Below are 14,723 nucleotides of genomic sequence, written 5' to 3' on the forward strand. Positions count from 1 at the left end.
GGAGCTTTAAAGTTGGATACCAAAACTGTCGAGGCCAATTTGGAGCAATCAAGATGAGGAACTTGGGCTTGTCCTGTTTTATCTTCAGTAATACCAGAGGCAGTAGAGGAAGAGGAGGGAAGGCATATGCTGAAAGGCTTCTCCAGCTGAAGGACAGGGCATCCACTCTCCAAGCTGTCTTGTGGAAGGTCCTGGTGCAAAAGCGAGGCAGCTGATGATTGAGATGGGATGCAAACAGATCTATCTGGGGACATCCCCAAACTGCAGTAATCCTGTTGAATAAGTTGGTGTCTAGCATCCATTCGTGAGGATCTGAAATGTTTCTGCTCAGGCTGTCTGCCAAGAGATTCTGTTTCCCTGGAATGAATTGAGCCTGGAGATGTAAATTCAAATTTAGAGCTGTGTCCCATAAAGCCATAGCTAGTCTGCAAAGGGGGTAAGAATGAGAACCCCCCTGCTTGTTGATGTACCACATGACCGTGGTGTTGTCTGTGCGAATTAGCAGAGGCCCTGGTTGCAAAAGGTTCTTGAAGGCTAGAAGGGCATTTTGAACTGCCAACATTTCCTTCAGATTGATGTGCCAGTGAAGATGGTCCTTTGTCCAGGTTCCCTGCTGGCAATTGTCTAGAAAGTGTGCTCCCCACGCATAATCCGAGGCGTCCGTGGTTAGGATTTGAATAGGTTGAGGAAGACGAAAAGGTTTTCCTTCGTTTGAAGTGCATGCCCTGGACCACCAGAGGAACTCCCTCTGAAGGCAGGGGATTAGAGGAATCAGAATATCCAGGTCGCGGTAGTGCTGTGACCATACACTTTTCAGATACCATTGAAGCTTTATCATGTGAAGCCTTGCGTTTGGAATCAACAGAATGCAGGAAGCCATGTAGCCCAGAGCCTGCAGGAATTTCCTTGCAGTGAGCGGAGATAGAGTTGCTAAGGTGTTGAAAGTAGAAGCCAGCTGAGTTTGTTTTTCTGGAGTGAGAAAGGCCCTTTGTAGGGTTGTATTTAAGAGGGCTCCCAAGAATACCATTTGTTGAGAAGGGATCAAATGTGACTTTTTTATGTTCACTGAGAATCCCAGTAGGAGGAGAAGACGTTGAACAAAGTCCAGATGTTGAAGCAGAAGATCTTTGCTGTCTGCCTGAATAAGGCAGTCGTCCAAATAGGGGTAAATCTGGATCCCCTGAAGTCTGCAGTAAGCCACTACTGGTGCCAGGCACTTGGTGAAGACTCTGGGCAGTAGATAAACCAAAGGGCAGAACAGAGAATTGAAAGTGCCCCGAACCTGCCTTGAACATGAGGAATTTCCTGCTTGCTTGCCTTATGGGAATATGTAAATAGGCTTCCTTTAAGTCCAATGTCACCATCCAGGCGTCCTGAGAGAGCATTGGAATTAGTTGCTGCAGAGTAAGCATCTTGAACTTTGGAATTTCCAAAAAGGTGTTTAACACAGAAAGGTCCAGAATAGGTCTCCATGAGTTTTGTTTTCTGGGAACCAGAAACAGTCTTGAATAAAACCTTTTCCCATCTCCGAGAGTGGAACAGGCTCTATGGCTCTCATGGCCAGAAGAGCATCCACTTGATTTAAGGCCTCTGACCATTGATGTTTTGGCAGATCTGGCCAACCGTGAGCCCTTGGCAAAGTGTGAAAGTGGAATTTGTAACCTTTAAAATCACGTCCAATACCCATCTGTCCTGGGTAATATGAGTCCAATTTCTGTAAAAAAGAGACAGTTTTCCTCCGAGAGGGGCATCCAGGTAAAGGGGTCCTGAAGCCCAACCGAGAGAGTCATTGAGTTTGCTTTCTTTGAGATTGGGATCTGTCTTCTCCCCTTCTAGGTGAAGAAGCAGTCCATTGTCTAGATCTGTAAGAGGCCTGGCCTTGACCACGACCTCTGGAGCGCCTATATCTTCCCCTTTGAGGCCTGTCAGACGTGGGAAAGGACCAATTTTTAGAGGGCCAATTCCTGGAAAATCTAGGAGGCTGAACTAGCAAGAAATCTTTTACAGTCTGCATAGACTTCGCCTTTTCTTCCATCTTTTTAATAACTTCCTCAGCCTTGGATCCAAAAAGAACATCATGTTGAACAGGGGCATCTAATAACTTAGCCTTAACCTGTTCAGGTAAACTTTGTTCACGAAGCCAGGCATGTCTCCTAATAACAGTACCAGAGGCTGCAGCCCTGCAAGAAGCATCCAAAGCATCAAAACCACAATGTAAGCTATGCTTGTTCACTTGTTCAGTAGCATGCAAAACATCCTGAAGTTCCTTATCCTCTGCACAAGCAGGAAGGGAAGCAAGCTTTTGCTTTAAAACAGACAAAAGAAATTGCTGATATTTAAACATATGAAACTGGCAATTTAAAGCCCTTACAGACAGGGTAGCAGAAGTATATACCTTTTTCCCCACCTGTCTAAAGCACGAGAATCCTTCTCAGAGGGAATAGGATTTTTAGAAGTAGCAACCTTAGCAGCCTTAGAGCCCTGAGAAATAGTTTCAGGATCCGCAGAAGGGTTTTTAAATAAAAATAAATGAGAGTCAGGAACCCTATAAAATCCATCAGGCTTAGAAGGAGCAGGAGGCATGGAATCAGGATTCAAATTAGCCTCAGAAAAAGCATCATCTACAATGTCCAAAACAGGAGGGATAGCTAAAGGCCTATGCTGAGGAAGAAGAAGAAATTCTCTAAGCCTCTTCTTGGAAGCAGAATACTCCTGTCCTTCCCAATGAAAATGTTCCCTCATCTCATGCAAGGTTTCCCCAAAAGAAAAATCCTCAGGCGGAGAGGCAGAGGGTAAAGAGTCCTCAGCATCCGAATCCTCATAAGGAGGAAAGGAATAGTCCTGATCTGAGGAAGAAACAGAAGATACAGAAGCCTGATCAGAGGAATCCAGAGTAACATCCTGTCGAGGCCTTTTCTCAGGAGGGGGGTGAGAACCCCTAATCATTGTAAGCAAATCTTCAGCCATCCTCAATAATTGCTTTTGTGTCCTGGGAGTGGATTCAGAAGCAGCTTGAGCTGGAACTTTAGACTTAACAGGAGTCCTTGTCTTTGCCTTTGAAATAGTAATGTGAGTAGGCCTGAAAACCCCCTCAGAAGCCGGTACCTGCACAGCGGTTCCGGACCCATCTGAAGGAGCGACGTCCAAGGTCCTGCAGCAGTTAAAATAGTGGGCCTTGATGGCTCCCCATGGGAGTCCGTATCGCCATCGGTTCAGAAGTGGCGGACGACAGGGGCTGCAAAAGCGCCTCACTGACGACAGCCGAACCGGACGCTGGCTCCAGCTGCAACGAGTCCTGTTTGGACCTCGGAGGCCTGTCTTTGTCTTTGCGCTTCTTTTGAACTCCGGTAGTGTCTGACGACATTCTATAATTGAAGCGCCTGCCAAAATAATTTAAAGCCCAATCGTACCTGCGCTTGATAGTACGAGAGTTGAACCTGGCACAGAACCAACAATAAGAAACGTCGTGGTCAGGGCCTAAGCAAGGTAGACAGTAAGAGTGGAAATCTTTATGAGGTATTTGTTTCCACACGCTATACAATTATTAACTTTTTCTGACATCGGAGGAACAAGAAAAGATTCCCAACGGGTACTTAGCTTTGAGAAGAGAAGTAAGAACTTGACCGACAACAACCAAATACGCTGTTCAAAATCGCCAACCAACGACTTGCGAGCTGCTTTCCACCGCACGGCAAGAAAGACTGGAGAAGATGGCGTCGGCTGAGGGCTATGTACCAAAGCGTACTGACGTCAGAGTACTAGCTTATACAGCCGACGCCGGACCCAGACTTTGGGATTCTGGCCGACCTCGGGCTGCCTGCCGGCAGGAGCACCCTACAGTTATGACTGCAACAGTGAAACACGAAGAACATCAGTAGATTCAGTCTTTTCACTGTTGCAGTATTCATCATTTGCTGGCAACTTTGTCAGAAGAGGTCACTCATCCTCAACTCCTCATCCTTAATTACTCATCCTGATCTCAAATCAGAAAAAAATGTAGACTTTGAAGCAAAAATTCTTAAGAATTTTCTTATCATTATTATTAGTATTTCTTTTACTGCTAAAAACAAGGTTTAAAGTGACACAATGGCATCACAATGCTAAGAGCCCAACCACTTCTTTCAGGCAGCATCAAGGAACTGCAGTGAGCACAGAAAGCTCTCTTTCATTACAGGACTTTACTCAACAGCTACAACTCAAGACTGATTCCTAATTCATTAATCAGTGTCTGAACAGACAACACAATGCCATGCAAATCCTTTGGTAATGTTCATTTTGATGTACTTCATGAAACTTGTATGCAAAGTGAGTGTGACAGCTGTTTTGTTGTTGTCCCCTCTAGTAATACAGCAAACAAAACAATTTAAGTGCTTCCACAGCTAAAGACTTAGTGAATGCCTACATAATATACTGTGGAGGATCTTAAAGCAGTAATACGAGTACCTGCTACGTGAACAAAGTAACACAACAGTTACTTGCAAACACCCCAATAAGAAGCATGTGTTTTTTCTCCCCAAACAAAAAAGTAAATCAGTGGTTTTAAATAAACACTTCTCATTTCTCATTTAAATTTCATTCCTTTTAAAGGGGAAAAATTGTTATTTACAGAATCACTTAAAAGTAGACGGATCACTAGTCTCAGTCTATACCTCTTGCATACCTGGCATCATACCACCTGGAGGTGCCATTCTCATCACACCCAAGTTTGGGATCCGATTTGTTTGCCAGGTCTGCTGACTGTAGGATGATGATGTAGTAGGTTCCAGTTTTGAAGAACTACTCTCGGGATTAGTTTTTTCAGACTTCTTTTTTTCATCATCTAAGGAAAAAAAAAAGAATCAGTCTTGTACACACCAAGTAATGCAGGAGTCTTGTAATTAGACAGGGTTTACATCATCACAAAATGATGAAAACAAGAACGCACACACACTTACCCTAGGACTGTCCCTTGTACTACTTACTGACAAAGGCAGCATCTAAATGTGCTCTTCCTATAATGTGGCCCCTACAAACACTCAATATTTCCTAGAAATAATCACTATCCTACACACAACTAACCACTATCCTATAGACAATAGACCTTGGAACTACATATGGATAACCTGGGCTTAAAATGGCCTGCAAGGGCAGTTAGCCTAGTATTCCTCTATGAACCTACACATATGAAATCTACCATAAAGAGGAATTTTTCTCATGCAGTAGCATCAATTCATTACACGTTTTCCCTTTGTTAACCATTATTGATTAATTATTAAATGTAATTCGTATCATGTTTTAAGACTTTTACACAACATTTCACATAAATAGTTCAAACCGAAGATAAAATGTTAAGCTACTATACCAGGAAAAAAAAAGTTATGTCTTACCATAACATTCCATCTGTGTTGTAGATTATTCATTCATTACTGTTAGGACATTGGTTCCGTTCTCAGAACCGACACCGCCATTACCAAGCTTGCGCCAGCCAAAAACTCTCAGCTAACACCCACCCACCCACAATGCCCCTCTCATAGTCTCTTCAGATCGAGGATGCCCGCCATTATAGTACAGAAGTAATAACAGTGATAGTAGGAAGCTCTGTCTGAGCAGATACCTTAACTAATAAGGAAATCCTAAAGTCCATCAGGAGTCTAGGCAGGGGGAAGTAATGAATGAATAAAGCTCTACAACACAGATGGAATGTTACGGTAAGACATAACTTTTTTATCTGATGATGTAAATCTTTATTCATTCCTTACTATTAGGACAGAGTCCCCAGTTACTTGAGTCCTGGGTGGCCTTAAAGAAAGACATTCCTGAGCACCATAGAACCAAAAGATGCTCGCCCCCTGGAGGCCAAATCCAATTTGTAATGAGAGATAAAGGTATGAGGTCTTGCCCAAGTGGCTGCTGCGCAGATATCATCCATAAAGACTCTCGAATGAAAGGCCACTGAGGTAGCTATCGATCTAGTAGAGTGAGCCTTTATCCTGGAAGGTAAGGACACTTTGTTCTGATGGTAGATGAAAGTAATGGCATTCCTAAGCCAAGAAGATAGTCATTTTGGAGACAGGCTTACCCATTCTGGGTCCTGCAAAGGCCACAAACAATTGATATGATTTTCTGAAAGATTTAGTTTTGTCCAAGTAGAAATTAAGTTGCCTATGAACATCGAGGGTAGGCAGAAGGTATTCCCCTCTACATGAATGGTGAGGAAAAAAAAACGGCAGGTCAACAGATTGATTAATAAAAAAACCCAGAAATGACCTTGGGCAAAAAGGAGGAGTCAGTACGTAGGAACACTCTTTCCCTATTAAAAAACAAGTAAGGTCTCTTGACACTCGAGTCCTGCAACTCAGATACTCTTCTCGCTGAGGTAAGGGCTACTAGTAGTAGAGTTTTCCAAGACAAAAATGTTATATCACAGGAATTAGAAGGCTCAAAGGGAGGACTTGTTAACGACTGAAGAACCAAAGTCAAGTCCCATGGCTCTATAGGAGGCTTGACAGGAGGTTTAATACGCAATACTCTTTTCATGAAGGTTTTGCACAGTCAGTGTGACATAAAAGATGAATCGTCAAGTCCATTGTGAAAGTTTGCAATGGCTGCTAAATGCACTGTAACTGTCGATGCTGAAGCTCCTGCGTGCAACAGGGTAGTGACGTACTGTAGGATCTTCTAAATAGGCATGGAAAAGGGGTCTATGTTATGTTCTTTGGCCCATCTACAGAAAGTACAGTTGTGTACACTTACCATAAATGTAGATGTTTGTGTGTATTCACTGTTGCCGTCATCACATTTGGATTATCCCTGCCAGGGTAGCCCTCGGCCAGCCCGAATAACAGAGGCTTAGTATTTCTGCATCGGTTGCTGTTGCTTCAGGACTGACGTCAGGTCGTCAGTAGTACAAAGTAAGGCAGCCAACGCCATTACATCAGTTTTTCTTGCCCTAACCTGTCAATTGCCCCCAAGTGGGTGCCAGATTCTGGTGGAAGAACCCCACCAGTAGAAAGTAAATACCAATATGACCCTTGTAAGGAAAGAGAAGAAAGAAGAGGGAGCTGGAGGGAGGGAAACCAGGACTGCAACAGTGAATACACTCGAGCATCTACATTTATGTTAAGTGTACAAAACTGTACTATGTCCTTCGTGCTTCACTGTTGGCAGTCATCACATTTGGGTTGATTCCCAAAGCTGAAGAAATGGGTGGAGGCAGTCAAGGAAACTAGGGCCTGGCTAGGATGTCCTGCAAGACTGCAGAGGCAAACCCTGCCCTGGATTTGGAAAAGACAGGCAGGTGGTAATGTTTGGTAAAGGTGTGAACAGATGTCCAGGTGGCAGTCTCCAGGATGTCCCTGGTGGAGACTCCTCTGAGGAAAGCTGCAGAGGTGGAGGCTGCTCTGGTGGAGTGAGTCCTGACCCCCTTGGGGGGAGGCTTTCCGTGTTGCTTGTAGCAGAAATGGATGCAATGTGCTATCCATTTGGAAATGGTTTGTTTGGAGATGGCTTTGCCCTCTGCCACTGCAGCAAAGCTAACCATCAATTGATCAGACTTTCTGAAGGATTTAGTCCTGTCTAGATAGAATCTGAGCTGTCTGTGCACATTTAGAGTGTGCAGGATCCTTTCCCCCTTGTTCTGTGGGTTAGGGAAAAAGGTGGGCAAATGAATGGATTGGTCGAGAGCCACACTGGACACCACCTTGGGCATGAAGGATGGGTTAGTCCTGAGGGATACCCTGTCAGCATGGAAGATGATGAAGGGTTCCACAGCCATGAGTGCTTGCAGCTCAGACCCTTCTGGCTGAAGTGATGGCCAGAAGGAAAGCTGTCTTCCAGGAGAGAAATTTTAGCTCTGCTGAAGAGGCTGCTTCGAAGGGGGACAGGGTGAGTTTTCCAACACAAAGTTAAGGTCCCAAGCTGGGGTTGGTGCTCTTCTGGGTGGCCTCAAGTTGCTAGCCCCTCTTAGGAACTGTTTGATCAGTGGGTGTGAAAAAAGGGTCTGCTCAGTGGGGAAATGAGCAGAGAAAGCAAGGCAAGAATTTTAATAGAGTAAAAAAACAGACCACTGTGTAGCAGGTCAGCTAAGAAATCCAGGATAAGAGGAAGGGAGGGCTGTGCTGTACTGGCTCCCTTAACCGGAATCCAGGTGCAGAACATTTTCCATTTGTCGGCATAAGACTTTCTAGTGTTAGGGTGTCTGGCCTCATGCATAACATCTAGAACCGGTTTACTGAGGTTGGCAGACTGCTTGGGGGTTAGGGAATAAGCCAAGCTGCTAAACTGAGGATCTGCAATTGGGGATGCAAGAATTCTCCCTCTGGGTCAGGAGGGTTGGAATCTGAGTGAGATGCCATGGTGGCAGCCTGTCCCCACTGCCATGGTGGCAGTGGGGACAGGCTGTGCAGCAGTGGGGTACCAGCGCTTGCAAGGCTGGTCGGAGCAATAAGAACTGTCCCTTGGTTTTTCCTCCTTTATTTTGAGCAGTACCCTGGGGATGAGATGTAGTGGAGGAAAGGCACAGAACATTAGACTGACCCAGGAGAAAGAAAGGGCATCCACTTTCCAAGCCATGCAGTGATGCTCCCTGGTGCAGAACTTGCTGAGCTAATGGTTCGTGTGGGAAGCAAAGAGGTCGACCTTCGGGTTGCCCCATTTCTGAGTTATTAGTGTGAAGGTTCTTTTGTCGAGCTGCCACTTGTGTGGGTCCAGAAGATTTCTGCTTAGGTGGTCTGCCAGAGAGTTTTGAGAACCTGGTAGGAATTGTGCTAACAGGCGAGTTGCATGGCAGCGGCTGTGTGCCACAGGGTCATGGCTAGCCTGCAGAGAGGGTAGGAGTGAGTCCCTCCTTGCTTGTTGATATACCACATCACAGTGGTGTTGCCTGTTTTGATCAGGAGAGCCCCTGGGGAGAGAAGGGGCTTGAAAGCTGTCAAGGCGTGCTGGAGAGCTATCATCTCTTTTTGGTTGATGTGCAGAGGGATTTGCTGTAGGCTCCATTGACCTTGTATGCACCTGCCGTCCAGGTGTACACCCCAGGTATAGTCTGATGCATCTATGGTGAGGGTCTGGCCGGCGGGGGGTGGTGAGAAAGGTAGTCCCTTGTTGTGGGAGCATGCTGTTGCCCACCAAAGAAAATCTTTTTTGAGGCAAGGTATCATGGGTATAAGAGTCTCCAGGTCTTGAGAGTGTTGACACCAAAGGCTTTTTAGGTACCACTGTAGTTTCCTCATATGTGGTCTGGCATATGGAATGAGTAGAATGCAAGATGCCATGAACCCCAGAGCTTGCAGGATGTTCCTTGCAGATAACTGAGGTCTGGTGGCTAGGTGAGAGAAGTAGGCTGTCAGGAAAGTTTGCTTTTCTGGTGTAAGGCATGCCATCTGTGATGCTGTCTCCAGGCTTGCTCCCAGGAATATAATCCTTTGGGTGGGTACCTGCTTGGATTTCTTTTCATTGATTGTGTATCCTAGGGAGGTTAGTAGGGACTTTACAAAGGCCAGATGCTTGAGCAGCTTTTCCTGGCTGCCTGCCTGAATTAGGCAGTCTTCTAAGTATGGGTAAATCTGGATATTCCTTTGTCGGCAAAAGGCAATGGCCAGAGCCAGACATTTTGTGAAAACTCTGGGAGCAGTAGATAAGCCAAAGGGAAGTGCAGAGAACTAAAAGTGCAGAGATCTTGCCCTAAACTGAGATATTTCCTACATGATTCCCTGATAGGAATGTGGAGGTAGGCTTCTTTTAGGTCTAGGGTGGCTAGACAAGCATCCTTGGAGAGCATGGGTAGCAGCTGCTGGAGGGTGAGCATTTTGAATTTTGGTATCACCAGGAAGGTGTTTAGAATGAATAGATCGAGAATGGAGGGGCAAGTGCCCTCTTTTCTGGGTACCAGGAAAAGTCTGGAGTAGAAACCTTGGCCTTTCTGTTCTGCAGGAACATGCTCTACTGCCCTCATTGAGAGCAGGGAAAGGACTTGCTTTTGCACCTCTGCCCACTGGTTTGGAGGTAGATCTGCAAACCATTTTGTAGTTGGAAGGGTGTGGAAAGAAAATTTGTATCCCTGGGACTCTTATGTTGAGAACCCAGCTGTCGTTGGAAATGGTGGCCCAGGTGCTTGCGTGAAAGGACAGTTTTCCTCCTAGGGGTAAGTGAAGGTGGGCAGAGGGAGGTGGTGGGAGAGGAGAGTCATTGTGAGTTGTTACCATAAGGGGGTGGCTTAGAACTCCCTGTTTTTGAAGTATGGGAAGCCCACTGTTTAGATCTCTGCATTCCCTGTGGCTGCTGTCTGGGGGGGTCTGCTTTCATGGGGTCTGGGCTGAACTGACCTGGTGAAAGCAGGAAAGGACCAGTGCTTGGAGAGACAATGCCTACTGAACCTGGGTGGCTGGACCTGTAAGAAGTCCTTAACTGTCTGCATAGATTTTGCTTTTTCTTCCATCTTTTTTTAAGACCTCTTCAGCCTTAGTGCCAAATAAGTTGTCTTTGTGCAAGGGGGCATTCAACAATTTAGATTTAACATGGTCTGGCAAGAGCTGCTCCTTAAGCCATGCATATCTTCTAAGGTCAGAACCGGTGACTGCTGCCCTGCAAGAAGCTTCTAGGGTGTCAAAACCACAGTGCAAGGTGTGTTTAGTTACTTAACTGGCAGAATGCATTAACTCTTGTAACTCTTTAGATTCCGCACAAGCACGAAAGGAAAACATTTTTTGTTTGAGGAGTTCCAGGGTATTTTGCTGAAATTTTAGCATATGGAATTGGCAACTTAGTGCTCTGATGGCAAGAGTAGCTAAAGTGTATACTTTTTTACCCCATCTGTCTAGTGCTTGGGACTCCCTATCTGAGGGGGTGGGATTCTTAGCAGAGGTTGCTTTAATTCCTTTAGACCCTTGTGAAATTACCTCAGGGTCAGCAGTAGGATTTTTAAAAAGAAATTTGTGTGGGTCAGGGACTCTGTAATACCTGTCGGGTTTTCTGCGTGCAGGAGGGAGGGTGTCAGGAGTCAAACTGGATTCCAGGAAAACATCTTCCACAACATCCAGTACTGGGGGAATGGCCAAGAGTCTGTGCTGTAGAAGATCTTAGAATTCCCTGAGTCTCTTTGTAGACTGAGGGTAGTCCTGAATTTCCCATTGGAAATGCTCTCAATGTAAGAAGGGATTCCTCAAAGGAAAAGTCCTCTGGGGGAGAGGCTGGCGGAATGGAATCCTCTGCATCAGAATCCTTATAAGCAGAGAGGGGATTGCATGTCTTCATATTCAGATGCATTAGAGTCATCAGACTCCTGTTCATATTCAGATGCATCAGAGTCATCAGACTCCTTTTCATATTCAGATGCATCAGAGCCATCAGACTCCTGTTCAGACAAAACTACATAGGACAGATCTCTTTTCCTTTTGGAAGGGGTAGCTTGGCTTCCCCTGATCAGCATGACAAGGTCTTCCGCCATTTTAAGCATTTGAGACTGAGGCAAGGAAGCGGGTGCCTGAGAATGGGTCGTTGGTTTCTTGGGTGTGGTTCGTACCCTGGGCTTAAGAAACTCGGTAGTTTTCGAAAGAACGGCAGACGCAAAAGAAGTCATCGGTTTGTGTCGAGAATCGGTAATGTGAAGGACTTCCTCGGAAGCCGGTGCCTGCTCAGCGGCTCCGGACCATCCGAGGGAGAGACAACTGCAGGATCCATAGTTGAAGAGTTTTGTGGCATACTGGACTCCAAAAGGATCTCAGTAACGGCCTGCGAATCCATAGAAGCAGGCATCAGGGGCTGTGAAAGCGCCTCACTGAGGACCGGAGGACTGACGACTAGCTTAACGGAAGCATTGTTGGTAGGTTTGGACCTGTGCGGTCTGTCTCCGTCTTTATCTTTACGTTTTTTTCAGAAGATCTGCTGTTGGATGGCTTACCGAAGCTATATCAGAATTTGAGGACTGCAAGCGAAAATATCTAGCTACAATAAGGGCCTGAAGATGTATGGTTCTGAAGTGACAGGGTGGGTCGTCGTTGTCAGGGCCTAAGCAAGTGACGCAGTAAGAAAAGTCTCAGTATGGTACTTGCTTTCCACAGGCGAGACCATTGTTAACTTTTTCTGGCATAGGTTAGTGCAAGAAAAAAGGATCCCCAACAGGGTACTTGGCTTTAGAAGACTTCAGCTTCAATTCGGAAGACGAAACTCAGGTAGAGGCCGACCAGCACTCATACGAACTGCTTCTGCTTCAGTCTCCGCAGCAAGAAAGACTGATGTAATGGCGTCGGCTGCCTTACTTCACACTACAGATGACCTGACGTCAGTCCTGAAGCGACAGCAACTGACACAGAAATACTAAGCCTTTGGTATTCGGGCCGGCCGAGGGCTACCCTGGCAGGGATAAGCCAAATGTGATGACTGCACGTGGAAAATATTCTAGTCCACTTACTGGAATAAATTTTTCTGGTGGAAGGTTCGTGTGAAGCCAGAAGGATCTAGCGAACAGGGGATGAAATATCAGGTAGCCTGGCAATCATCGGAAGTGGAGAAACCATGCTGTGAGCTTGAGGCTGTGGAGATTGGGGTGAATCAGTCCCTGAGGATGAGACAGCAGACCCTGGGATTGATCCAGGATCCACTTGCTGTGAATCAGATGAGGCCATAGGAAAGGGAACCAGACTTGACGGGGTCAATAAGGGGCAATGAGGATCACTCTGCTTCTCCACCTTTGAGATTTCTGAAGGAATTTCGGGATGAGGGGAAATGGAGAAAAGGCATACAGTAGACCCGGGGGCCAATCGTGCGTCAGAGCATCCCTCGGAGACCACACCTGAGGGGGGATCAGGGCAAAATAGCTTCTGCATTTATTGTTTAGGGGAGAAACAAACAGGTTGCAGCAAGGCCTGCACCAACTGCAGAAGATATGATCTGCTATTATAGGATTGAGGGACCACTCGTGAGGCATCAAAATGATACTGCTCAGATTGTCCGCAATAAGACTGGAACTCCCGGGAATGTGCATTGCTATGAGAAAGCGGTTGGAAGCCATCACCCAATGCCAAATTCTCATGGCTTCCTGACACAGGGAGTAAGACCTGGTTCCACCTTGTTTGATGATGTACCAGATGACATGTTGTCCGATTGAATTGCAATGGTCCCGGAAGGAAGTGATGTGTGGAACGCTTGCAACGCTAAGATTACTGCCCTCAATTCCAGGACATTTATGTGCAAATTGGCATCCATGAGGGACCAGGTGCCTTGGACCGTCTTTCTCTGGAAATGCCTCCCCCCAACAGGGATGCATCCGTGGTTACCTTGGCCCTGGGGTGGGGAAGACAGAATGGTTGCACCAAAGATTTGATTCTGGCTTCATCCACCAAAGCATTTGTTTCTTGCAAAGATTTGTAAGGCGTATCATGTGGTCGAGTGGGTGAGTTAAAATCGACCACTGTGATGAGAAGAGCCACTGCAATAGTCTCATCACCAGTGGTACCAAGGCAATGGTTGATACCATAGAGCCCAACAGTTGTAATTCAAGGTGTACTGGTACAAATGTCTGCGGGAGGAGGACTTTAATCTGGTTTCTTATTTTTGAAAGCCTGTGATGAGGGATGCAAGCTTGACAAGACGTTGCGTCGAAGAACGCTCCAATAAATTCCAGTGCTCTTGTTGGAGATGTGTGATTTGTCCATGTTGGTCATGATACCTATGCGAAGAGTAAGGCCTTGAGGGTGAGAGAGACTGAGAATGAGAAGATTCCTAGTTGTGGCAGTCAGGACCCAATTATCTAGATATGGAAACACCTGGAATCCTTGTAGTCAGAGATGAGCTACTACAACTGCCATGCATTTGGTGAACACTCTGGGGGCTGTCGAGAGACCAAAGGGTAGTACCCTGAACTGATAATGACTGGCTCCCAGCTGAAAGCGGAGAAATCTCCAGGAGCGTTTGTCCATCTTTATGTGGTAATACGCGTCCTGGAGGTCTACAGAGCATATCCAGTTGTCCTTCCCCAGAAAGGGGAGAATGGATTGTACCATGACCATCCGGAATTTTTGAGGTTTGATGAATTTATTTAGTAAACTGAGATCCAGTATTGATCTCCAGTCCCCTGTCTTTTTTGGCACTAAAAAGAACCTTGAGTAAAAGCCGGATCCTATTTGGTCTGGTGGGACTGGTTGGATGAATCTTTTTCTTAGCAGCTTTTCGATTTCTAAGGCTGCAACCTCCCTCTGACCAGGTGGGACATCAGGGATTCATTTTATGAGTCTGGGAGTAAGGTCGAAAGGCATATGATAGCCTCTGGATATTATCCTCTGCACCCAGTCTGTCCATAGCCTGAGACTCCCTGTTCGGGGGATGAACAGTGGAACTATCTTCCTCCAGTTCCCTCTTGGAATCGGCTACTAGTTGTTTGGACCAATTGGGCTGGTCTTCCAGGGTGGACAAAATTTTATCTGGCCTCCGGGGTATGGGTTCTATGCTGTCCGGGGCCTTCCAGGCATGCTGCACAATACGTCAAATGAGCTCATCTGCAGGTGGGGTCACCCAGGAAGTAGATGGCCGAGCACGGAAAGCCTGCAAGAACACAGATTCCTCCGAAGGATTGGACGGCTTCCAGTCTCCCCTCTGCTTGAGGATCTCGAGAATGTCTCCAAATGAGACATCTTCCAGAGAAGACCGTGGAGACCCCTTCTCCCTCATCGCAATCAGTGTCTTCAGTGATGGATTCCTCAGGGAAATCAAGATGCTTCTTCTTGCAAAGTTTCTTCCGTGGTGGGATCTTC

At 46.1% G+C, this 14,723-nt stretch overlaps 1 protein-coding gene across 2 annotated transcripts in view; it reads right to left on the reverse strand.

The window, feature by feature from the left end:
• Positions 1 to 14,723, reverse strand: part of LOC122799547 (BUB3-interacting and GLEBS motif-containing protein ZNF207-like) — a 1,273,851-nt gene that overhangs the window by 866,639 nt on the left and 392,489 nt on the right. For both annotated transcript variants that reach the window (XM_044068680.1, XM_044068689.1), the window contains exon 4: positions 4,661 to 4,819. In XM_044068680.1, coding sequence (XP_043924615.1) covers positions 4,661 to 4,819 — 159 coding nt within the window. The remainder of the gene's footprint in view (positions 1 to 4,660; positions 4,820 to 14,723) is intronic.

Source organism: Protopterus annectens, chromosome 1.part0 (genome assembly GCF_019279795.1).
Source record: "Protopterus annectens isolate FY-2018-M chromosome 1.part0, PAN1.0, whole genome shotgun sequence".
Classification (NCBI taxonomy): Eukaryota; Metazoa; Chordata; order Ceratodontiformes; family Protopteridae; genus Protopterus; species Protopterus annectens.